We start from the raw sequence: 27,149 nt of genomic DNA, 5'->3' as shown, positions 1-27,149 counted from the left end.
GAAAGGAAAACTAAGAAGGGTAATGTAGTCTGAATCAGGCCCATTTTTTCCAGAAAAGTATTGCAAACTTTAAAAATGAAGTTGCTTCAATTCCATGCTTGTATCCAAAGAATCTCAAAAGGGAAATTAAAAAAAAAAACACCTCAATAGTAGTACTGGTAGCATTTGCATTTCCAGATTCCTTAGACATAGTTATCACATATTCACATACCAAATTAAAAACAGGAAAAGGAAAAAAAAAACATATACATATGCATGTGAAAAAAATACTCAGAGGATAATAAGAACTAATATATATTGAGCACTTACTGTGTGCCATGCATACAGAACTTAAAAAATTTTTTAAATTTTTTAAATTTATTTTTGAGAAAGAGAGAGCGAGAAAGAGAGAGCAAGTGGAGGAGGGGCAGAGAGAGAGGGAGACAAAGGATTGAAGCAGGCTCCAGGCTCTGAGCTGTCAGCACAGAGTCTGATGCAGGGCTTGAACTCACAAACCAGGAGATCATGACCCGAGCCGAAGTCAGATGTTTAACCAACTGAGCCACCCAGGCACCCCCATGCACACAGAGCTTTACTTGTATGTTTTCATTTGATCCCGTGTCAACTCTATATGGTTGGCATGGCTAGTGACCCTTTTCAGATACAAACACTAGGGACATGGCAGGTTACAAAACTTGTCTAAGGTCCCAAGTATGTGTGTGTGTGTGTGTGTGTGTGTGTGTGTGTGTAGGTGCTATGGCTTTGAACCCAGGTCACTTGATTCCATAAGTCACACTGTAATCCAGCAAACTAAATGTTCACATCAATTTATTCTTAATATTTTTGTTCTAAAGTTATAAGGCAAAAGTTGAGTTGGCCATACAGTACATGAAATAATCACAAGTAAATTACTCATAATAAACCAAATTCTTAGTGTAATTTTAAGACAGAATTTTGAGACAGAGTCACAGCTACATAAATGATTATATTTTTTATTTATAGGCTGGGTATAAGTCATAGGAGAAAGACAACATATTACAGTCATCCTGGGAGAAGTATTTTTACATTTTATTTATTGTATTCTCCAGTAATATTTACAGTATTCTTTAAATCCAAAATAGTTACTGTTTTCCTTAGCATTATATGTAAGTTCATAACTATAGTCAACTTTATTATTTAAAACTAATACAGTTGATCCTTAAACAATGCAGGAGCTTGGGGTCCCGACCCTCCATCACATGGTCAAAAATCCATGTGTAAATTTGACTCCCTCGCAAATTTTACTAACAGCCTACTGTTGACTGGGAGCCTTCCTGATAACATTAGCAGTCGATCAACACAGATTTTGTGTATTATATATATTCTATCCTGTATTCTTACAATGACATAGCCTAGAGAAAGGAAAATATTACAAAGAAAATCACAAGGAAGAGAAAATACATTTATAGTACTGTACTGTATTTACTGAAAAAAAAAATCTACATGTAAGTGGACCAGTGTGACTTAAATCTGTATTGTTCAGGGATCAACTACCCATTGATTTATTCCTATCTTGTTCATTACAGTGTCATTACAGTGTCAGTTCATTACAGTGTCAGTGCTAGGGGCACCTGGGTGGGTCAGTTGGTTAAGCGTCCAACTTCGGCTCAGGTCATGATTTCATGGGGTTCGTGAGCTCGAGCCCTGCGTGGGGCTCTGTGCTGACAGCTCAGAGCCTGGAGCCTGCTTCGGATTCTGTGTCTCCCTCACTCTCTACCCCTCCCCCACTTGCACTCTGTCTCACTCTCTCTCAAAAATAAACATTAAAAATTTTTTTTTTAAAAAGTGACAGTGCTATGCAGTGACTATAATACAAATCCAAATGTCACTGAACTATTTTCAAGTTAATAAGTCTTAAGTCAAAGGGAATTTGGTTCAAGAAAACCACTTTGAGTTCTCAAAAAGTTTATGGGTAAAGTGGTAATTTTCTGAATATGGAAAGGTGTTCAAAGGTCTCCCTGGAAAATATGTTTGGGTTATTAATAGAAAGACAGTAATTGCTTTGTCTCTCTTTTTAGATACAGTGCTACTTTTTAACAATTAAGGTAACTTTGGCAAGCAACTGTAGTCTCTAAAGGAGTAGCCTCTAAAGGAATGTGTTATTCCAGTGGATCCAGTTGGCCAGGATACAACTTCAAGTGCATTAATTATTCCTAACAATGTGCACAAAGATAATGTTTAAAAAATCTCAACAGGATATCCACTGTGTTTCTGGTAAAGTACTATTTACAGAACACAATTAAATCTAGTCTGAACGACCACTGGCTATGAAATGAGGCTCCCAAATATGCGGCCCTATCTACCATTTATGTTGCCTTTTCTTCTGTGGGGTGTTTGAAACACCTCTTGTCAGTATATCCAGAATCATTTTGCTAATTAGTGTATTTTTTTTCTAGAATCACTGTTCTGTAGATATGAAATTACAAAGCTTTAAAATACATCAGTTCATGGAAACATTTATTTCCCAGCTCTTAACCTGTCTTTGGATTTTAGGTCTTTTTAAAGCATTCTAATTCTACAAGTCCCCCAAGTAAAGTATACTTTACCATCCTATGAATAATGATCTTTTAAGACTTCATTATAGAGGCTGATTGTTTTTTTTTTAATCTCCAATTTGTTTTCAGGAAATTGTCATAACAGCTAATTTACTAAATATAAATATTTTTTTCATTTTTAACAAAACTCTTATTTGAATCTCATTTTCTTTTTAAAATATCTCCAGCTAATATTGGTCTGAAAGCATGATCCTATAGTAGACATAGTGGATTGTAAAAACTCAATTTATATTTATTGACTGAATTTTCAGTATCCAATTGTTTAGAAAATTGCAATTTACAGAGAATTGCTTGATGGATTTGATTTTCTATTCAGCGTCAATTTCTATTCTTTCTTTCCTTTAGCTAGATTTATAGTAAGTTAAAATTTTTGAGCATTATATTCACAAGATGTTATCCAGTAAAGGTAAAATCAAGAGTAATTGCAGAGGAAAAAAAATTTTCATGGTTTTCTAAATTCATCCTTCAAGTTTTTTTTTTTGGTTTTTTTTTTGTTTTGTTTTGTTTTGTTTTGTTTTGTTTTGTTTTGTTTTTGTGCTTAAATGCAGAAGTCTTTGTCATTGTTATTCAGACCAGTAAATTCGTTCCAGCCTCAGGGTTTTAGCACATATCCTTTTCTTTTTCTGGACTGATTCTCCCTTATTCACAATGGTAGCACTCCATTCCTTTTGCTCACAGCAACCCCCCCCCACCCATTTACATATATGTCAATCCACGTGTTTGAGGAGCACCCCCGGAAACTGTATGGTCCTTGGATGCTAGGACTATGTTTTGTTCACTAACACATTCTCAGGGCTTGAGGGCAGGTAGTATAAGAGCTCAAGAAATATTTGTTGAGCAATGATGGGACCTGAACTGGCACATCTTTCCTACCCCAAAGCATCTAGGAAAGAGCAACAATGAGCAAATTCGATCATTTCAGTTTACATATTCAAGGGAAGGTTAGCATGTTTGGGGGAGCCTTTCCATGGCTCTGTCCAGGTTTGTAGCATCACCCACTTTTTCCACCTATAGCAGGAAACTCAGAATGGGGGAGCACTCTTCTTTTTCTTTCTGTTACCTATTGAAGTTCTTAATAAACTGCATTTTCCTAAAAAGTATTGACAATAAGAATGGGCTGTTACATTTAATAATAGCACTCAATACTTTTTCATAACTTAACAAGTTTAGGAATGGTTTCTCAACTTCATTCAGTGCAAACTGAACATTTCCAGAGTGTTTCAAGAGGCTAGAAGGTTCTTCCTATAGTTTAAGTGTTATCCTTGGGAAAGAGTTACTTGTTGCTTAGATACTAGGATAAAAATAATTTGCAATAGAAAGGCGAGTTCTGCATATAGCCTGAGAAAAAGATTTTATAAAATAGACTGCTCTCCCAGAAATAATGGTAACAAGTCATCTTAGAGCCAGTTATATAGGACTGCACTGAAATGAAGGCAAATTATTTTAGGTGGGCAACATACATTGAGTGCCTTGAATGTGTTGGGTCTCTTCTCTCCTCTATCTTACCACCTTATGAGCAAAGTAGGCAGTCTCCAGATTCATTCTGCATCCCTCCACGCAAAAACTGTGTGAGCACAGCCCAGCAGAGAATGTAAATATATTTATTTATAAACATGTACTCTCATGTTAATTTCTTATTAACCTACAAGTCTTAAAACTAGACATTTTAAATGGTTAGAATAAGATGGATCGATATTTTAAATATCTTCCTAATCACAATCCATACTGATTAGCTAACATCTCAGTGGACATCAACAAAGGATTTGTTAATATGAGAAGTTTAAATTCTTAACAATAATACTTTTTGGCCCATATCTTTTTATATTAGATGTTTCTAAAAAATTACTATTTACAAAGAACAAGGATCTTTGTAGATAAAATATTGGGTTTATGGGAATGAAAGAAAATATAATTACAGTGACCCCATATATTGTAAATATTAATATTAAGTCCTAAGGACTTCTTAAAAAATGTTTGGGTAATATGAGGGCAAGCTATATTTCAGTATGATTATTACAGCTGTTTAATACTACTAATTCCAGAAAAGCAACATGCTCACCCTTGAAGATGGAAGACTACAAGCCTCTAAAGCAGTTTCAACTCGCTTCCGGTCTGCTGAGAACAAGCGGTATATGCTGTGAAATGAAGTCACAACACATGAGATATGGACCACACACTTACCGATGACACCCATTAGAAACATCCCATTGAATCAAACCTCCTCGTCATTCATCTTTTAAGAATTAAAATATATAAAATATATGCATTGCTTCATGCATCTGCATATATGTTCTAAAAAAGATCTATGTATGTGCTTTTCAAAATCACAACATCTAATATAAAATCAACCTTTTGAGGCAAAGGTGATGACCCAATGAAAAACCATGGCACTAAGTAGCCTCTAATATTAAGTACTTAAATAAATCCTTGATAACTCTTTCTCTTTTGCTGCTACCTATTGCTCTAAAGGTGTAGGTTATTAATATTATTAGTAGATAATGAATTACTCTTAATAATAATAATAATAATAATTTAACATTGTTATGAATAAGAGCCTACCAGTAAGTCAAAGGTTAAAGACTAAGGACGTATTTCCTTTGGTCAGTAATTTGGTTTTAAAAAATAAAATTTATGTGCATCAGCTATACTTCAATAAAAGAGAGGTCAATTTATTAACAAAATAATATTTAAGTACTGCATTAAAACTGGATTTTATTCAATAATTTGAATTTATGGGTTCTATTGAAACATGACAAAATCTAGCATCCAGAGCCCACTGGTCCCACAAGGAATATGGTAGAGGTGAGCTGTCATTGTCTCCTCTAGATAAGTTTTACTCTAGTTCTTCCCACTCCTGGCCTGCATCATCATGTAAGTTCCCTGCCTGGTTTCTGTTAACATTTGAGTTTGCAGCTCCTCCTTTAAGGCTAGCGTCATCTTGGTAGAAAGAGGCATTGAAGTTGCCCAATTTCTATTCCTAGAATAGATCTGAATCTCAGATGGCCTTTTGGGTTTAGCAGTAAGGTTTCCCACCCTTTCTACCCACTTCCTGCTTTGTTGTTTCTTGAAAATGATGCCACAGGAAAATCCCTATGAGGAAACTAGCTGCATTGACATGAACATGGAGCATGAGGGAGAACAAGGTTACCATGCATTTTCAGGCTCCCATTGGGCCAGTGGATAAATGAAACAGAGCCATGGCATGGAGTCAAATCTTTGAGAAAAGCACATGAACACTGGGAAGGGCTCCCGAAGCTTACTTTTTGAGAGGAATGCGCCCTTCTGGAGTGACTTGCAGCTTAAGCTTCGTATAGCTGTTGGAGAAGCAGAAAAACAAGTGTTTAATCTTTAAAATGCTTTCTATTAAGGAATAAAATACATAGAAAAGAGCTGATGCCTATGTACAGTTTACTGAATCTTACAAACTGTTTAGGTCTCTGCAATCAGTACCCAGATCAAGAACTAGAACATGATCACCTTAGCAACATCCCAGAAGCTCCTCTAGTGCCCCTTTCCAGAGCCCAGTCCCCAAAATGGAACCATTATTGTGACTTTAAACAACATAGATTTCATTTTAGCCTGTTTTGCACTTTATATAAATGGAATAACATTCTTTTGTGTCTGGCTTCTCATATTTTTGAGATCCATCCTTATTTTTCGCTTATAGTTGTAGATCATTTACTCTCATTGTTGCAAAGTATTCCATTGTGTCAATACAACTACTGTATTTATCTCTTCAACTGCTTATGGACATATGGATAGAGAGAGAGCAACAGAAATTTTGAATGCTGCTCATGGGTGTGTGGATTGGGATTACCACTTTAGGAAACTGCACATGCTATGACCCATCAATCCCATATCTAGATACATATGCAACAGAAATGGTTATAACATGTTCATCAAAAGGCATGTTCTAGAATGCCCATAGCAGCTATTCATAGGGATACACTTGTTTGAAAGGGATATCCGAAATAGACAATGATTAGCCAATTAGATGTTTTACTAGCTATAACATGCTATGTTTCAGATACAATGTCTTCTTTATCTGTGTCCTCTTCCACTAACTCTACCTGGTACATTAGATGTCCTAGAAAGTTCTCACAGATGAAGGGCGATAAACTCAAAGACAGTAAAAAGAGAGAAGAAAGGCAGCAGGTAGGAAGAGGCATTAGAAAGGTCATCAAGGTGACAAACTAGAGAGGAGATGATCAGATGAAAAAGCATTTAAGTAATGACCTGTGCAGTATTAACAGTAAAAGCAATTCATAGAAGAGTAAGAAAGAAATGTAGGCTGGAGTCTTAGGTCTGGAATGGTGGGTATGTCTTACAGAAGAACAGGGAAAAGAGAAAGTTAATAAGTAAACAGAGGACCACCTAGTAATGTTTCTGCTTGTGGTTTTGATTTCAAGGCTTTCCAACCCCCTGGACATCCGTAGCCTCCAAAGTGAACACAGCAAATTTTCCTTGCTGCTCATCTGGCAAAAATCATTATTTTCCTTGGTCAAATTATTTTTAGAAAGACTGTGTAATTCCAGGGTGATTGAGTAATCTTGTTTTGCTTGTCTTTCCTCCTCCTTTTCATTCTGTGCCTTCCTCTGCATCTTTTCTCTTTCTCCTTTCTTACTAACACTTTCTGGGATCTGTGGGCAGGAATCAGGACATCAGTTTATGACTTAAGTAGGCAGGGAAGTTATTATAGAATCTATCAGAGATCTAAGACTCTAGAGAAATGAGTCCTGTATGTTGTTCTTTTCCTTCTTCAGATAAATAATTGATATGACACAGGTATATGTATGTAGAAGCAGAGGACCCTCTGAAATTAATAATTTTTGGTTCTGAACACAGCTGCCAGGATTTGGACATGTCTCCTTATTGTGTGTCAAAGGCATTGACATTCAGGAGAGCTCAGCCTAACACGGATGTGCAGCTTGGAGGAAAGAGCAATCTTTCTTGGAAGTTTACCAATTCTAAACACTGGAGGTATCAGTTCTCTAACAAATCCCAAAGGGAAGTTTATGTTTATCAATGTAAGAAGCCAGTGCAGCATAAACAAAAAACTCACAAAGGAGAAAGGAAACTGACTCAGAAGAAGCAACACCCTTAGCAATAAAATTAGGGCTACTTACGCTTTTTCCAGAAATGCGTCTCTGGACATGTTTTGGGCCAGCAGGTTTGTTGCCAAACTGAAAACCTCATTTGTCCATTCCTGAAAGATGTAAATCACACTTGCATTAGCTTGCATACTGTACAGCCTCTAGACACATGTTTTTAGCTAGGCTACCAGGAAGACAAATTAGTTCAATCTGTATGCCTTAGGGACTTTTTCCTTTTCTTTTTTCTTTTCTTTTCTTTTCTTTCCTTTACTTGTCTTCTTTCTCTCTTTCTTTCTTTTTTATAAAAATGACATAATTAAATTTAAAGCCCTGAGTAACTTCTCCTTTTGAAGGAAATGTTCTTATCACATAAACAAAATTTTGTCTGCTTTTAAAAATCCTTACTGATAGAAAACTGGTATGTTGCCTTTCAGTAACCAAGTACTTTTTACTAGTTTCCTAGCATTGTAAAGAGAGAAAGAGTTACCGAAGAGTTTAAGATAGAGTCAAATATATTTTCAATGCACCTGTAAATGTAATCTTCCTACTTTGCTACTCAAGCCAAAGCAGCTATACCAGGGAACTTTAAAATGTTAGTTATAGTTCTACAAGTTCTTAAAATCAGTTGCAGTCACAAAGTCATACTGTATACCATACTCTGTCTCCCCAGCAATTCTAGCAGCCTCTCACTACTCCCCTAATCCAATCCCTACCTCACACTGCTCACCAGTGTTCTCACTTGGCTTCCAAGAAAACAGAAAAGAGTAAATCTACAAAAAAAGTTGAAGTTCCATTCTGGGTGATAATTTTGAACACAGAATTAACATTGTGCCTCCACTCTACCCCCCCCACCCAATTCTTTAAGAGAAGAGGACATGAGAGCTAAGAAACCGTGTTTTTTTAGTTCAACAGCTTTTCCATCTAGTTTATTTCTACTTTGTTTTGTTGGTCTTCCGTATTTTGCCTTCTGACTTAAGGTATTGATAATATACCATCATGTAATACAGTAACATTTTAGATAGGACTTGGGGTATAGAGTGGTGAAGAAGGAAGAAGGAAGAAGGAAGAAGGAATTCTAAGTAAAGAAAACTGTCTGGGAGAAGAATCAGAGGTAAGACTTAGAGAGAATGGTGAGTAGTCTCATAGGAATTGCAAAAAATAAGGGTAGTTGCAGTGAAAAAAAGGAAAGTTGGGGCAGAGTATGGAGAGCATTTAATGTCTGTTGAGGTATCCAGAGAGAATCTAGCAAGAAATTCCGTAGCACTGAAGGCCTTTTTTAGGGTGAGAGAGGAGGAGAGCCGAGGCTGCGTTAGGGGGATTATCTCTTTCTTGGCCATGTGGAGAATGGAGTTGAGGCTGAGAAACCAAAAAGAAGGAACTCAGCTAGGAAGCTATCCCAGTTTAGGAGGTAATTTTGGAGGCCTTGAACTCTATACACTATTGGTGGAAGACTTGGAAGATGTGACCCAGAGTAACTGTGAGGGAAGGAAAATAGCTGACCACGAAACTTCATGTATAAGCAAATAAGCACTGGAATAACTCTTTAATAGCTTTAAAATAAATTTCCTCAAATTTGATCATTTTAAACTAAGAGTAATTACCTACTGGCCCTGGTTTTTACAATATGCTTGTTGTATAATATTTTCTGAGCTAAAGGTCAGACTTTAGACATTTCTACCTCCATGGCAACTTTACGCATCAGTGAAAGTATCTGTAATTGAGGTCAATGTACCATATCATATGTTTACTAGGGGGCCAATTCCATACCAGAAATAGGTACAGTGAAGGCATTATGAAGAGTTGGGGAAACTTAACTGGGTCTGACCTTCTAGGTTGAAAGATAAGATCTCTATTATAGCCAGCCCAATAGAAATACAACATCAGCTATGTATGTAATTTAAATTTTTCTATTCGCCACATTAATAAATTTAGAAACAAACAGGTGAAGCTAATTTTAAATAAATATTTTTAATGTTTATTTATTTTTGAGAGAGAGAGAGACAGAGTGGGAACAGGGAAGGAGCAGACAGAGAGGGAGACACAAAATCCAAAGCAGGCTCCAGGCTCTGAGCTGTCAGCACAAAGCCCAGTGTGGGGCTTGAACCCATGACTGTGAGATCATGATCTGAGCCAAAGTTGAATGCTTAATTGACTGAGCCACCCAGGCACCTCAAGCTAATTTTAGTAGTATATTTTATTTTAACTAATATTTCAAAAATATTAATCATGAAATCAACATAAAATGTAGCTATTTTATATTCTTTTTTAAAAAAAGTGTTTATTTCTTTATTTTGAGAGAGACAGAGAAAGTGTGAGCAATGGAGGGGCAGAGAGAGAGGGAGAAGGAGAATCCCAAGCAGGCTCCAAGCTCAGTGTGGACCCTGACATGGGGTTTGATCTTATGACATTGAGATCATGACCTGAGCTGAAATCAAGAGTCAGATGCTTAACTGACTGAGCTTCCCAGGTGCCCCTTGTACTCTTTTTGTGTACTTAGTCTTTGAAGTGAGGTATTGATTTTACACTGATAGCCCATCTCAATTTACACTGACAACCTTCCAAGTATTCACTAGCCACAGGTAGTGGGTGGCTGTGGCTGTGGCTGTAGCCTTTGGTCAGTGCCCATCTTCTAGATGCTTAGCTTTTTACAATGGGTCTTTTATAAAGCCAGCCAAAGGATAGCATCATCACCACCCTCACTACACAGCCACGGTTAGCTAATTCAGAAAGTAAAGCACAATTTATTTTCATCACATTGTCAGAACGTGAACATCTAAATTTCTACGTGTGGAATTCCTAGAATTCATTGGCTTCCTGCAGCTCTTTGAGATATTCAAAAAATCTGACCCAGGCTAAACCAAAGATTCAGGGACTAAAGCAGTGATCAAGGGAACTTTAGAAATAACCCAACTCTTGCCTGGGTACTGGTTTCTGTCTCTATCATCCTGAGCTAAAACAGCACGTATCTTACTTTGGATTCCCCGGAAGCAGACCCTGAGCCAAGGACTGACGAGGAATGGGTTTATTATAAAGCGTTCCATGGCAAATTTATAGTGGACTGAGCAGGACTGAGAAGGTAAGAAGGTAGAAGGGTGTGACACGAAACAAACTCAGGCACATGGGAACTTTGGCCTTCTCCATCCTGATGTAGACCACACATCAAAGTTGAGTTTTGATGAAGAGCATAGAGCTGGAATGTGGCAGTCCCTGTGCCTGTTACTCTTGGTTAAGGGCTGCTGGAGGTGATGGAAATCCCCAGGTACTTCTGCTTTTCTTGATAGTACACAAAGGGGATTCCAGCATTCAGAAGGAACAGCCAACAGAGGCAAGGGTGCTGGCTGCTGGAAGTGAAAGCCACCAAGGTATTGTGTGTGAAGATGGAAAAGGATTGGAAAGGATATGGGCAGAGCACTGCTAGAGTCGGCTATGGCAGGATAACATATTTCAGAACTTTTGGGTACCAGAAGTAGCTACATTGTGTAGAGGATGTGCAACCAATGCCTTGAGGGAATTGATTCCCATATGTTCAGTGCTTCTGAAACTTGCATGTATATAGAAATCTCTGAGGGTCTTGCTGAAATGCAGATGCTAATTCAGGAAGTCTGGGTAGGAGACAGAGAATGCACATCCCAAGTGAAGTCTATACTGATCCATGCTATGGGTAGCAAGGTTCTAGAGTAGACTTGCAGCACTGAGGGAAAGTTTGGTAGAAATGAAGGACTTTAAGCTCCACACCAGATCTTCAGACTCAGAATCCACATATTTTTCGAGAAACCCTTGTATTTTTTAGGCATACTGATGTTTGTTTGAGCATACTGCTAGGCCAGGAAGAGTATTTTGAGTAGTAATGTGTGCCAGGACCTGGTTTAGGAAACATTATTCTAATCTTTGTCTACTTGCTCCCCAAGCAAATAAAGAAATTATTTTGGTTATTTGTTTTAGAATAACCAAAGAGATCTCACAGCTGCACTAAGAACAGCCTGCCTAAAAAGACATGGCCAAAGTCGCTGAAAGCAGCCTTGGCTCTTCCTGAGATATGGCATATGCTTTGCTGCAGGATAGACTGATCCCACCCTGGCAGTGTTCTCATAAATTCAACACTGGGCCCTGGTGAGTTTGGCACTGGAAGGACAGCTTCTAATTTTAATCTGGAGGGTTTGTTTTTCCACTTTCATAGACAAGGTTCTGATGATTGCCACTAAGCTTGGCCCAACTTCTGCTGTTTCAACCCTGAAGCTTCTTAAATGATGTTTTCTGTCCTATGATCAGTCTTTTCCCATGAAGGGGACAACAGAGACCTGAACTAGATAGAGATCTGAACTAGTTGATCTGAAGGTCAACTTCCATGGAATTTCATCTGGAGTTTAAATGCACCTGTTTGTGTCTTAACATATGCAAGACTGTTTCTGAAATTCCCTCACCATCCCCCCCTCCACACCCCACCCCTGCCAGAGGTTCTGGTGCACTTACTGTAAGCCGGTCTTGACACCATTATGGATACAAAGTTTCCCTACCGGGTCACAAAGTTAAGGCACTTGCATTTCTAAAGGCATTTCAGTTCTGCCATTCTTGGCACAGGATTTAGGTGTTTGCTTAATGCTGCCAACAATTGTTTCACAATTGTCCATTGCTCTTAAAAGTACTGTTCGAGTGTTTACTATGCACTGACCTAGGTCCCTTGCAATAATACTGTCATTAGTTCTCACAACAATTCTCTAGGAGGTAGGTACTGTTACTAGCCTCATTTTACAGAGGAGGATTCAAAGTTACAAAGCACTTGTGAATTACATTCTCAGGGCTAATAAAAGTCACAGTTTGGGATTAGATCACTAGTTTCTTGGGCTCCAAACCCTGTACTCTCAGATATTGTGCTCTCTGTCATTTTGTTCTAGAAAATTTTAAGGTGGCTGATACAGTTAAACAAGATGAAAAAGACAAGTAAATCCACTTAAATGTATTCCATATAAAACAGTGACTCAGCATTTACCAGGGGCTAGTCTAGGCATTTGGCAAATAATTAGCTCACTGAATCCTCACAAGCACTGTAGGAGATAAATTCTGTTACTACCACCCCATTTGTATAAATGAGAAAGCTAAGGTGATCAATAATTGGCATAAGGTCACACAGCTCATTATAGGCACCCCTGAGGTTTGAACCCAGGACATTTGGCCCTGGAATCTGTATACCTTACTGCTGTACTATGATGATGAAGCAACCTATGGAGTTTATGAACTAAACGCCTTATCGACATGCTATAATGATGAAATTAGAGGAGAAATGATAAGATGGAGACAGGGGTGAGCCCAGTCACAGAGTACAGGTCTAAAGTCTTGGAATTTTGATAGAAGTGGGTCACAAATTCTACTCACACTTGCTTTAACCAATGTAAGGAGAGATCCAATCACAAATGCTCGACCCTTGCCCTAGATGCAAATGCCATTCATGAAGCAGTTCAACCATAATGACTAGTTCTGAGAACAGAGAGAAATTTCTCCCTTTGGCATTCACACTCTTAACTTCTTGGCCTAACTTTTGCTGCAAGGGATATACAGGCAAAGACAGAGGGTTCTGGAAGAAATAGAATTCTTGCAGATGTTTCTCCTCCCAAGGTTCGGAGTTATGTTATCTTTAAAACTTTAATGTATTTGTTCTAATCTTTTTTTTCAGTATTATGTATTTTTCTTACACATAAAAATACAGAGAATAGTTTAAGTAACACAGATCAAAATGTAACAAATGTTAACACTGTGCCATATTTACTTCAGTACTTTTTGAAAAATATATCCTTAAGATTTTGCAGTACAGATTAATTCCACGCTGTGCTTCTCTCTAGTTTCATTCTTCTCCCTTTCTCCAGGACCAGACTCTATATTGATATCTGGATGTCAATACCACATCTATTTTCATGGGGGATAAATTAGGATTCAGCAAACTGAGGACTGAGGGTTAAAGCCAGCCTGTCACCTGTTTTTGTAAATAAAGTTTTATTGGAATACAGCCATGCTTGTGCATTTACTTATTGTCTATGGCTGTTTTCAGGCTACAATAGCAGAATTCAGTAGTTGTAAGAGAGTTTGAAAAAGGTAAATTATTTACTATCTGGCCCTATACAGAAAAAAGTTTGCTGGTCCCTGGTATGGACCCTTGTATATTTAAAATATTACATAAATCATATCATACTTTATGCATCTTTGGCCAGGGACTATTTGCAACCAATATTATATCTTTAAATGTATCCTTGCTTCTGCATGTGGGTCTAGTTACTAATTTTACCTACGATACTATTCCACTATAGGAATGTATAATTTATTAATCCATTTTTTTATTGATGAACATTTATAGTTTTTTCCTTCAGAAAGTCTTGTTTGTACAAACCTATTTCTTATTGCTTTAAGCCACATCTGGGAGATTCTCTATCAATATAGAATATTGAATATATTCAATATTATGAATTCCTAGAATCCATGGATCTTCATCAGTACCAGATGCTGATACTTGCTCACCAAAATGATAAGGACACGATGTTCCCATTGGCAGTGCAGGGGAGCTTGCATTTTACCAAATGCTCAAAAACACCTGCTATTATTAGGCTTTCAGAAAATGTTCACAAATCTGATGGATGCAATGTGGGATCTTGCATGGTCTTAATAAACACCCCTGATTTACCAGGATAGTGGAGGATCATTTTATATGTGTTGGGGCTGTTCTACTTTTTCGTTTCTGCAAATTTCCTGTTAACATTCTTGTTTTTAAAGTTTATTTATTTATTTTGAGAGAGAGAATCCCAAGGAAGCTCAGCGCTGTAGTGCAAAGCCTGATGTGGGGCTCAATCTCATGTATGAACCATGAGATCCTGACCTGAGCTGAAATCAAAAGTTGGATACAACCGACTGAGCCACCCAAGTGCCCCCCTGTTAACATTCTTAACCCATCTTTCTTTTAGAGTATTTGTACTCATTGTCTTTAAAAAGGGGAGAGATTTGTTTGTGGTTTGAGCTCAAGCACAGGCTGGTGGTCACTATCAGTCCTATTGAGAGAAACAAAGTGCCACACAGTGACTGCGTGTTGTAAATGGCACTCAGGGCATCATGGCATGCAAGGCATCCACCCAGACCATGGCTGTGACCTGATACCAAGCAGCTGGAGTCACACAGAAAAGGCAGACTGTAACCTCCGCCCTCTGAAACATGTCTTCATGCAGTGAGTTCTTTGGGAAAGAAAAATATTCTAAAAGGAATATGAATACACATAAAAGTTATGAGTCAATGGTTACCCTAATAAAGTAAAAGGACTGACAAATGATAATAATCTAAAAGCAAGTACTTCCAAAGGGCCTCATTCGGATGCCTCAATCTCTCTATCGTATTTAATCAAGTTTTAAAAGGTTTCTGGAATAAATAATACTTTACATAAGATATATTTTATTTGTGAGATATATGAAGGTCCTAACAATTTTAAATAGCTGTCCACCTAGTTTTCATTTTTTGGCAACCCCCCTACTGCCGTCACTGATAACAGTATCATTCCTATTACCTCTGTTCAGAGGCAGGTAACGGTTTGGGATTTAAGTAAGAAGGGACATTGTGCAGCTCATTCAGAGTTGCATTGCCTGGCTGAGCACATTTCTCTCACTTACTGGCATGCATCAGAATTCATATCACTGAGCATTTGTCTTAATGGTACAGTAAAGAATCTTTTCACGGCAAAAGATGGTCTATGGGTTACTAAGGCTTTCATTAAAAGCAAAAAGGGGGGGCGCCTGGGTGGCTCAGTTGGTTAAGCGTCCGACTTCAGCTCAGGTCACAATCTCGTGGTCCATGATTTCGAGCCCCGCGTCCGGCTCTGGGCTGATGGCTCAGAGCCTGGAGCCTGCTTCCGATTCTGTGTCTCCCTCTCTCTCTGCCCCTCCCCCGTTCATGCTCTGTCTCTCTCTGCCTCAAAAATAAATAAACGTTAAAAAAATTAAAAAAAATAAAAGCAAAAAGGACTATTAGAGAAGTCACTGCATTAAATGATAGTATATCGAACATTTAGAATTTTGGTAAAATTTCTGGCACAGTTTCTCTTTTTTTAGGTGGCAGTGACAGTCTTATATCTTATAGTCAAAGTGTTCATCTCATCCTCAGTGAGAAATGGTTGTCAAATAAAATATAGCTATCAAAAGAAGACAAAAGACAGGGAGCATATTAGGATCCAGTATTATCACTATTGGGACACTAGAAAATTATATTACTCAAATGATGTAATATCAAGGAAAGATGCATAATTACTTTCAAAAGACTATGTGATTCAAACAACTTTATGCTGCAATTGACAAAAGCACAAGTCAAGCTAGCCTAGGAAATAAGAGAATTTATCAAGGACACTGGGGATTTCCTGCAATTGAAGGAAAAATTGTGCAAACTGCAGCAAAAAAAAAGATACATATAATATAAGACATCAGGAACCTGGGGCCTAAAAGCCAAGGAGATCGTCTTTATTGCTTTTCCATTGCTCTCTACTCCTGGTGGCATTATTTTTTCTACTGATATTATTTTTGTTCCCATGGGCACCAACTGCATCAAAAGTTGTGGCACATGGTACCTCCCACCACCAGAGATAGTCTGACGACCTCACTGTCAGTATGAAAAATCCTGACAAATGTCTCTGATTGGTCTACCTCTAGAACAGTCTAGTCAGGTAAGAACCTAGTAGTATCCATGAGGCCAAATCGTTGGAACTGGGGGAGAAGCGGTGAGCAGAGAATGAAAGAGAATAAGAACAATACATATATCCATTCATCGGAGTACTGTGGAAAAGCAGGTGGAAGAAAAGGATATGTGTCGTTTATACCTTGGATCTCATAGTTCTGCATCCCATTCTTTTTTTTTTAAATGTTTATTTATTTTTGCGAGAGACAGAGACAGAATGCCAGTGGGTTAGGGGCAGAGAGAGAGGGAGACACAGAATCCGAAGCAGGCTCCAGGCTCTGAGCTGTCAGCACAGAGCCTGAAGCAGGGCTTGAACCTACAAGCTGCAAGATCAGGACCTGAGCCGAAGTCAGACGCTCAACAGACTGAGCCATCCAGGTGCCCCTGTGTCCCATTCTTTTTATAACATAGGCAATAAATCCACACTTTTGACTTGGGTTGACTTCATGAATGAATGAAATGTGTCAAGGAAAGAGAATGACATCCATGCTTTATAATTAATGCCTTTTAAAATTAATTTTTATGTCTTTTTCTTTGTTACGAGTATTCAATCACTATTCCTGGCTACAGCATTTGGGTAATTACTTCATATATTTCTTAATGTAACTTGAACGATGCTACAATAGGTTGTAAGAACTCAGAGTACTGTGTGCAACATTGAGCTCAGGAGGCTCCCCAGTTAGTAAAGTAGAGAAGCTTTAGTGTTAGGGCTTAGGGCATCTACATCGGCTTCATAGACATGCTTTAGTTTTGCTTTACGCTTTGGGCTCTATTCCGAAGAATTGTTTCCCAAATATCTTTCTCCAGATAAGTGAAACACTGCTGTAGTTACATGGGTACCCTGATGACCTAAGGAAGAGTTCACACGATTGAAAGTGCAATGCTCAAGATGTAAATATGCAAGTATGCGCATTTTGAGAGGTAACAGGCATAGTATGTCCCTAGTCTTCTTCCAACACCTGTTTGACATTCCCCCGCCCAATGGTAAAAGCTTAATGTGGTGAAATCAAGTTAAAATTAATGTTAAGAGAGTTCTTCTAAGGGAAAAAGAATAAAGCCTCTCAAAAGAACAGCATCTGTGGCACAGTGTGAAAGAAAGGAGAAAGATACTTGGTTTGGCGACGTTCTCCCAATGATAGGTTTTTCAGCTATACCATTGGGAATCTCAGGTGTATGTTGAGCCTCAGCTAAGGGACATTCTCCTCCCCTTCCAGCTAGTTTACTGAGTCATTGCTCTTTTGTACAATAAAGAAAATGTTGACTGAGTGCTCTGATATGAAACCCCTAAAGCTTCCTTTCCATGGCTTTCATGTCTACCCACCACATTCTGGAAATGGTTCTTTCCAAAAGCCTCATGGCACTATGACGAAAACACTTGCCATTATTTCTTGTAAGCCTAGCAGTATTGACGCTAATCGTTACTTTGGTTTGAACCGGCTGGAGTGCTATGTACTACAGACAGCAAGTGTGTGTAAGCAGGGTCTGTAATTATAATTGATACCATTGTTTATTTGTTAAAAAATAATTCCATTTGAGGAGATCAAGTGAAAAAAAAATTTAAAGAAAAAGACAATCCAGCTAATTTTTTTGGTAAGATGTATATCAAGCGGAATAAAAGGAACAATCATAATTTCTTGGGAGTAAAGTAGTGCTGCTTTCTCCATTAAGTGAAATCTCACAAAATTAAAACTGCATTCCTTGAAATTTGATTAGTAAGCTACACACAGGTACTTCCTCGTTAAGTTATAACAACCTATGGAATTTTGCTAAAATATAATTTTCTCATTTGGAAATCAATTTGTTTCAAATACTGTAATTATACCTCCCCATCTTTAATTTTTTTGTTTTTCTTGAGAGAGACAGAGACAGAGTGTGAGCTGGGGAGGGGCAGAGAGAGAGGGAGACACAGAATCCAAAGCAGGCTTCAGGCTCTGAGCTGTCAGCACAGAGTCTGAGGTGGGGCTCGAACCCACGAACCTTGAGATGATGACCTGAGCTGAAGTTGGCTGCTTAACTGACTGAGCCACCCAGGAGCCCCTATATCTCGCCCATCTTTATTTCAAATCTTTTATAAGCTGGATTTTTTCCCCCTTTAAATGCAGGGGTATTTGGCTCTCGGTAAGGACTCTATCTGTCAGCCCTTCCTATACTGGGAAAACTACTCTTTGCTTGTGGTTCCAGTTGCCTGATCTTTGGTCATTTTCTTACTGCTTTGGAAGGGTGAATCTTGAATACAACTTGTGTTTGTCTACCAATTTAACATTAAAATGCTGTTGTTATTAGTTTATGTAATCATTCTTACTGACTCTCTTATTATTGATGCTTCTGCTAGTTTATTTAAATATAAATTTTATTGGATTTCAGACCCCACTCTGCTACTCTCTAGCTGTGGGACCCACTGCTCAGTACCACCTAATATCTATTTTCTCCTTCTCTCCTCACTGAAACCTGACATTATTTAGGCCAGCAATATATAATAACTGAAAAATCTGTAACTCCAGCGGCAAGGGTGGCAATGTGACACAGGAAACCACATGTTAGCAGAAGTCTGGGAAAATGTGGTTTCTGCTGTAGAGGCTCGTTTCTTTTTGCTGTTGGGAACACACATGTAATGGCTGGAGCCGCAGAGGCATCTTGTCTATGAGGAAATGGCCATGGGAATCACAGGGTCCAGAAAACCTACCTTTAGTCTTCTTGCTGCATGAGCGGAAAAAAATTAAAAAAAACAAAAACACCCAAACCAAACAAGACGGTAATAAATGAAAAATCCTTAATTTATCTAAGCTACCATTTGGTTTGCTTTTCTATTATTCAAGGTCAAATGTAACCCCTGCCTGATAGAATCATCATGGACAAGTTTGTTTGTTTTTTTGTTTTGTTTTGTTTTTGTTTTTGTTTTTGTTTTTGTTTTTTACCTGTCTAATATCCATTTGCCTTATAAAAAGGAGGAAATCATAGGTTTTATTTCATAGGCTCTTGTGACAATTAAGGGACATAATGTATATTAAATGTTTAGACCAGTGACAGCCCCAACACATGCCTAGTAAACGGTACTAATCTAAAAATTTATTATTTATTTGGGCACCTGGGTGGCTCAGTTGGTTAAACGTCCGACTTTGGCTCAGGTTATGATCTCATGGTTCGTAAGTTCGAGCCCTGCCTCAGGCTCTGTGCTGACAGCTCAGAGCCTGAGCCTGCTTCAGTATACATGCTGCCGAAGCGAGCACAGCCTGAGCCTGCTTCAGACTCTGCACCTCCCTCTCTCTCTTTGCCTTTCCCCAGCTCATGCTCTGTCTCTCTCTCTCTCAAAAATAAACATTAAAAAAATAAAAAAAAATTATTTATCAAATAAGCACATACATTGGTTTTAAAAATAAAAGTGTCCAGAGGGGCTATAACAAAAAACAATGATTGCTTGTGATACTCTTACCCTAGTTTTGCTTCTTGACAGCTATTTTCATTTCTATTCTTAAACTTCTGGGAGTTAATTCCATATTTCCAGATGATATATTTGTCCTGCTTTCTCTTGATTGACTGATTTTAGAATTTAACTATCAATATCCAACTCTGATCTGTTGTCCTCTCTTCTTCCTTCCTCCTGATAGAATTCTGTTACCACTATCCTTTCTCCTGGTCACCTCTACAACCTTAGTAACATGATTAAACCATTTCTTAATCCACCAGTTAAAGACAGCATCACGTGGCTTCTAAGAAGAGAACATTTACCTGCTAATACTTTTACCTTCAACTTCTGTTAGCTTAAATTTGCTTGTAAAATGATCAAAGTTGAAATGTTTTTATCTTGCTTACTGTTCATAATTGACTTCAGTTATTTGCATATAAATTGATTCTAAAAGTCTAAAACCGATAAAATAAAAATTTACATGATTACAAAAATGCAAATATAATTTTCTGCGGGTCACGTATTAGACTCTGATTATCTTTCTTGTTATATTCCCATCACCATGAACTACATGGCTTTCAAAAGACAAGTCTCTTTAGCAAATGGTGCTGGGAAAATGAGACGGCAACATGCAGAAGAACGAAACTGCACCACTTTCTTACACCATACACAAAAATAAATTCAAAATGGATCAAAGGACTAAATGTGAGACAAGAAATCATCAAAATGCTAGAGGAGAACACAGGCAGAAACCTCTTTGACCTCGGCCACAGCAACTTCTTACTAGACACATCGCCAGAGGCAAGTGAAACAAAAGCAAAATGAACTACTCGGACCTCATCAAGATAAAAAGCTTCTGCACAGAGAAGGAAACAATCAATAAAACTAAAAGGTAGCCTATGGAATGGGAGAAAATATTTGCAAACAACATATGTGATAAAGGGTTAGTATCCAAAATCTAAAAAGAACTTATCAAACTCAACACCCAAAAAACAAATAATCCAGTTAAGAAATGGGCAGAAGACAGAGACACTTTTCCAAAGATGACATCCAGATGGCAAACAGACACATGAAAAGACACTCAACATCAGTCATCATCAGGGAAATACAGATCAAAAGGGAACAATCTCATTACCAACATAGCATACATCCTTTTTGGACTGCTCCTTCAGTTGTTGAAAATTCTGCATGCTTTTAGCAGCGCTTATATTTGTATAATACTTTTCTTATACATTTATCTCTCCTTTTACCTTAATTTTCTTTGGGGGAGAAGAAACTTAAGCTGTTTTCATTTATCTAATATTTTCCAGTTTCCTACTCATATTGCCTAAACCTAGTCCATTCCTATGTGTGCTATTTAATCTTCAAGACAGTATCTGTTCTTAGCTCTTATGTATTTTTTTGCACTATGTCTTTCATATTTTCCTCTCTTCTGTTTTCTCCTTCTCTCTTGCACTCTTCAGATTGATTGCACCTGTATCTCTTATCTTTTCTCTCTCTTCCTGTGTGTGTGTTTTAGGAATCTCTACACATAACATGGGGTTCGAACTCATGACCTCGAGGTCCAGAGTTCCATGCTCTTCCCACTAAGCCATCCAGAAACCCCTTTTCTTTTCTCTCTGAAGGCTGTTGTTTTGTCTTTCATGTTTCCTTGTCTGTTTTCTGCCTTCACTGTGGTTTTCGCTTGGGTCCACACTCTGGGAGTTTCCCTTCATTTCTTCTCACTACAGTTGTGTAGAACTTTGACTTTTATTCCATTATCTTATCTTTAGATTTCCAAAAAAAAAAAGATTTTATTTTTGTTTCCTATTTTTCATAACATCTTGTTATCTTATGAATATAATATATTCAAAATTCTCTCTGAAGATGGTATCTATTTTAATTTTTTAGTTTAATTATTTGTTTCTTGAATTACCCCTGTATCTTCTGTCATCATTTCTTATTTTGTTCTTCTTGGCCTCCTTCATCATTCAATAATGTAGGCTTTCTCAGTAGCGTGTGGACATTTTGTTGCTACTTCACATTATAGGGGGACAACAGAGGGGATAACTGGGAGCTCTAAGTATGTGAGATTTTCCAACTTGTAGACTTCTCTCCTTCAGGTGAGCACGTGGGTGCCAGCCACTATGGTGTGGTATCCACAAGAGTTTTACTCTGGATGCTTGACTCCAAAGCTGGCTACAATGATGTTTTTCTTTCTTTCTTTCTTTCTTTCTTTCTTTCTTTCTTTCTTTCTTAATGTTTATTTATTTTTGAGAAAGAGAGTGAGAGACAGAGCATGAGTGGGGGAGAGGCAGAAAGAGAGGGAGACACAGAATCTGAAACAGGCTTCAGGCTCTGAGCTGTCAGCACAGAGCCTGACGTGGGGCTCAAACTCCTGAACTGAGAGATCATAACCTGAGCTGAAACTGGATGCTCAACTGACTCAGGCACTCAGGCGCCCTCTGGTTTTCTTCTAATAATTTGTTCACTTCCACAAGAAAACAAGTTCTCAGCTTTTTGGTCTGGGAAGTAATTGGTTATCAATTATTCTGTATGCAGAGCAAGAGGAGGAGGTGGAGGGGCTGAGAGTTTTGTACATATTCCTTTAATTCCTCAGCCTTCTTTCCACCCCTAAGTCTTGCTCCGTGTTCTGCTGGGCTGGTAGTTCTCAAGTTTGGGGGCATGTCTCCACTGCTTCTGAGTGGGGGTCAGTGACCTCATTGGCTACAGTTCTCTATGGAATCTAGACCGTGCAGAATTCTCTCCACTCTGTTTCATAGACACTCTCCTCACAATCTTCCCTGCAGACTTACTGAAAAATGTCATCTTGTAGTGCCATATCTCATTCTCTTCATCACTGCATACTTATGTTCCTTTACCATAATTTTCACATTATCTCAGGAGAGGTAGCACGTCACATCTGTGCTTATTCTGCTGTTTTGGACTAATAACCATTTTGTATTTTATGTCCAAAATTTTTTATTTTCCCTCCCTAATTAGCTCTCCAGCTCGATTAATGCAATTCCAGAGAACCTGACATCATCTTTTGTTCCCTCTTTCATGCCATGTGTCCAATCCATTAGTGCATATATATATATATATATATATATATAGCTTTACACTCAGAGTATATCCAGAACCCAGCTATTTCTCACCATTCTACCCCAAGCACTCTGTTCTCCTTGTTTCTGCTTCTGCACCCCTACTATGGCTTTTCAACAGAGCAGCCAGGACAATCCTGTGAAAATATATTACACCAAATTAATCCCTTGCTCAAAATAATGCAATAGCTAACTATGTCACTGGAAGTAAAGCCATATTCTTACAGTGGCCACCCACCACTATTTGGGTCACCTATCACCCCCTCCCCCAACCTCTCTGACTCATCTCTCGCTGCTCTCCTTCTTCCTCATCCCATGCCGAGTACACACCTGTCTCAGAGTCTGCTGTCCTCCATGAGAATTACTTGACCCACTCCATCATCTTCAATTTTCTTCAGAAGTCATCACCTCAGGGTGACCTTATCTGGCCAATTTATTTAAAATTGAAATATGCTCTCCCCCCTACTTCCGGCATTTTCTATTCCCCTTCCCTACTTTATTTGTCTCAGCATCTGGCACCGTCTTATTGTGTTTATCATCCACCTACCCCCACCTTTATGGAGGCTTCATGAAGACAATCATTTTTGTCTATTTAGCTTATCCCTGGCACTCAATATCTTGTCTGGTACACAGTAGGCAATTAGGTATCAGTCGAATGAATGAATGAATGAATGACTATTATCATATAGCCATTAGGGAAATCATTGACAAAATATTAAAAAGAAATTATTCTCAGGGATGGCTTGTTCATTGAGAGCATTTAATGCATTAGCAACACAAAAATGACAGGTGATATTAAGGCAGTAGATGACACAGATCAACCTGCCACTCTTATAGGATGCCAGGTGTTTTCCCCCAGTAATTAAACAAGGAAGCCAATTTTTTTAGAGCTCTTCTCCCTTCCAAAAATATTATGGTTTTGTTTGTCTGTTTGTCTTAATCGCTGTGCCTGCTTCAAGGCAATCCACACAAATAGACAATCGGGGCTTTACTCAGCTTCAAGGCTCAGAAGACAGAGGCATAGGAACAAGGGGGAAGCAGCTAACTTCTGTGTTATGGGGTGTTCGGAAGGAAAGGGGAGGCATTGGTGCCTAAGCAGTTTTCTGCCTTTCTTTTCTGGGGTAAAGTGGGTTTGTGCTAACAGCAGCTCATACTCTGAAATCACAGCATTTCTGTGTCTTAGGGTATATATCTTCCCTTCAGTTTGGCATTCATTCCTTTACGTGGATCCTGTGAATGCTGCCCGGTTCAAAAGAAGCTCTTGCTTAAGGAATGCAGAAAAGACACCCAGAAGCTGGAGGGCAGAGCACTTTCCTCCACAATCACAAAAATAGCAATTGCTGGTTCTCATCTAGGTGTAAGGAAGAGATTAATGTCCAAAGTGCCTGTTCCCGCCTCTTTTTATTATCAATGTCTCTCTGTTGACTTTTGAACTTTTAAACTTTTGTACAGTCATTCCACATGGGTGACTTTTTTAACAATTTGAAAGTTTAAGCTGTGCATCTTTCATACTCCTCTAAAACAAAAATGTAGCATGTGGACTGAGTCTCATTTGCCAACAAAAGACATCACGACTACAAAATCCCAAGACTAATAGTGCAGTATATTGACTTGGTAAGGCCTTGGCCCTTACTTAGAGTTGGGTAGGGGAATATCTGAAGATAACAACATAGGCTTTTTGGCTAGCATGAAGAGGTCAAGAAGAACAATGAATGAAGATCTCATAAAACGCATCAATCCAGAAGGCTAACTTTTTACATTTGTAAACGACTATCTTTTTGGCATATATATTCTACCCCCAAGGACGACTTGCAAAATGTTCCATTATGTGTCAAAATACACTGCTAAAAACAATACATGATACCTCATTCTATTTTTCTTAATCATTTTTGTTTGAAGAAAATCAGACCTATACCCATTGCTCACTCAACATAAATTGGTCCCAAGTTCAAAAAGGAAATGGGATAAATGACACATTTTGTACAAAGTATATTAGTGTTTGAAAACTCTTTTCTCAATGTATATGTTCCAGAATAAAAAGAATATATATAACAAACTCATGTCTCTTGAGGTCAGTTTTAAATACACTGTTAATTTGGAGGAAGGTCTAAGAGAATTCCCAGTTTTTGATGAATCAGGTTCTACATCAGAAACAGCTAGTGGTGGTGCTGGCAGGTCCCTTCACTGGATCTTCCTTCTCTTCTCTTTCCCAATTTCATTTTGTAGACTATAATTTCTTTTTCTTTAAAAAAAAAAAAAGGCCCCTTCTCTGTGGCTCCTTTTCTCATTCTCTTCACCTAAAAAGCCTCAACTATTTGGTCATTCAAAGCCATCAGGACTTGGCCATTCAAAGCCACTGTTGGGGGGTGGTGGTGATAGGGACAATGACTCTCTGAGTAGGAACAAAGCTGAATTTGGGAAAGATGAATAGGATAAAAGCCACTGTGGTTAGTGTCATCCCTTTCTCCTACTGAGAATGTTGGCAAACCATGGAGACAGATCCATGCTGGGAAGAAGGGGCCTGCAGCAACTAGCTAGTGAGTGGGTCTCAATTTCTTCAGCTCTAACAAATGAGAAGATCAGAGTACAAGACGTTCAAAGTCTCCATGGCTTAATAATTTTCATGATCTATCAGTTTTTTTCAAGGGCTCAAAATCCCCTTCTTCCCTTTCTCTCTCTCCCTCTTTCCTTCTTTTTCCCCCAAACACTCACATTTTGAAAACCTACTACACACTAAGCTAGATGTTGGGAACACAGAAGTGACTAAGCTGTTGTTTCTGACTTTAAGTAGCTCACAAATCCAAGGTAGGGTGTCAGACACACTGACAGATAATTACAGTGTGATACATGATGGAGAAAATATGCATGGGGTTCACCAAAGAGCAGAGAAGGAAACTCCATTATTCATGGAAATCATGAGATGGAGGGGGAGATGGATGAGCTGTATTTAAGCTGAATCCCCAAGGAGGCTTCAAAGTTCTCCTGGTGGACAAACTGGAGAAGGGAAGTCTAACAAGACACACAATTCTGCAAGCACCAAACTTAAAATTATAAAGGTAGAAAGAATCACAAGTAGTTAGGAACTACTGGAGCAGAATTGTGCAAGGGTCCAAGAGGTGAGTTACCAGCACATGAGAGGAGGGTCTATGTTTGTTTTGTCACTAATCTATCCCCAGTGTCCACTGAAGTGCTTGCTACATGCTAGGCCTTCATTAAATATTTGTTCACTAAGTGAATGAATGAATGAATGAATGAAATAATCAGGAAATTTATTTTTTTAGGTAACAGGCAATGCAAAAGATTTCAAGGAGTGCCTGGGTGGCTCAGTTGGTTAAGCAACTGACTGTTGATTTTGGCTCAGGTTATGATCTCACGGTTTGTGTGAGCCCTGCATCGTGCTCTGTGTTGATGGTGTAGAGCTTTCTTGGGATTCTCTCTCTCCCTCTCTCTCTGCCCCTCCCCAACACACTCTCTCTCCCTCCATCTCTCAAAACAAATAAATAAACTTAAAAAAAAAAAGAAAAAGATTTCAGGCATGATCAAGTTTAGAGTTTTTTAAAAAGATCATTCTTATGCAGGTGGGCATGTATATAGTTGGAGAGCAAATAGAGGGTTCAAGGAAAGTAGGTAGAAGGTGCCTACAGATGAGAAGGGTCAAGAATTTGAATAACATAGCAGGAGGAAGAGGGAGACAAGAAAGAGATGTGAGAGCTAGTTAGGAAATTTGGACAGCCTGCAAGTTATTTGGATGGTAGGCAAGCATCTGGTGTGGATGAAGGTAGGAAAATTTCTAGGGAAACCCAGGTCATATCCTCAAAATGAGTGAACTAGATTCTCTATGACATTCATAGCTGCAGAGGTTCCCTGAAAAATCTAAAATAACAGCCATTCAAGGCTGATGTTCAGTTACAGAGCATATTTTTGGAAAGCTCATTATTCTGTAATTTCAAAATGCAATCATTTAACATACAGGCATCCTCGATTAAACATTTTTTTCATATGTGAATTAGTGTTTAAAATACCAATGGGCACAACCAGTTTGGTAAAGTGCCATTATCTATCAAAGCTGAACATATGAAGATCTGTGATCAGCAATACCTATCTCACAGAAAGGCAAGTTTGTAACAACACTGTTTGTAATAGCCTTAAGCCGGAAACTGAATGTCCATCAACTGTAGAATAGATTAGGGTATACTATAATTATGGTATACTATTTAGGAAAGAGAATGAACTAAGCTATAACCATATGTAAAAATTATAGTAGGATTTCATATATCTAATTTGAATAATAGAAGTCAGACCAGAA

General features: G+C 38.3%; 1 protein-coding gene across 1 annotated transcript in view; it reads right to left on the bottom strand.

The window, feature by feature from the left end:
* The window catches only part of PLCB1 (phospholipase C beta 1), a 146,366-nt gene extending 138,551 nt beyond the window's left edge, over positions 1-7,815 (bottom strand). The window contains exons 1-3 of the mRNA XM_047069168.1: positions 7,700-7,815; positions 5,834-5,887; positions 4,633-4,708 (exon numbers count right to left, since the gene is read on the bottom strand). Coding sequence (XP_046925124.1) covers positions 4,633-4,708; positions 5,834-5,887; positions 7,700-7,815 — 246 coding nt within the window. The remainder of the gene's footprint in view (positions 1-4,632; positions 4,709-5,833; positions 5,888-7,699) is intronic.
* Positions 7,816-27,149: the final 19,334 nt, after the last annotated feature.

This window comes from Lynx rufus, unplaced genomic scaffold (genome assembly GCF_022079265.1).
Source record: "Lynx rufus isolate CCGP_SWC_20201006 ecotype Redwood Valley unplaced genomic scaffold, mLynRuf1.p SCAF_8, whole genome shotgun sequence".
NCBI lineage: Eukaryota > Metazoa > Chordata > Mammalia > Carnivora > Felidae > Lynx > Lynx rufus.
The sequence above is the reverse complement of the archived record's forward strand: the minus strand, read 5'-3'. Positions and strand labels throughout refer to the sequence as shown.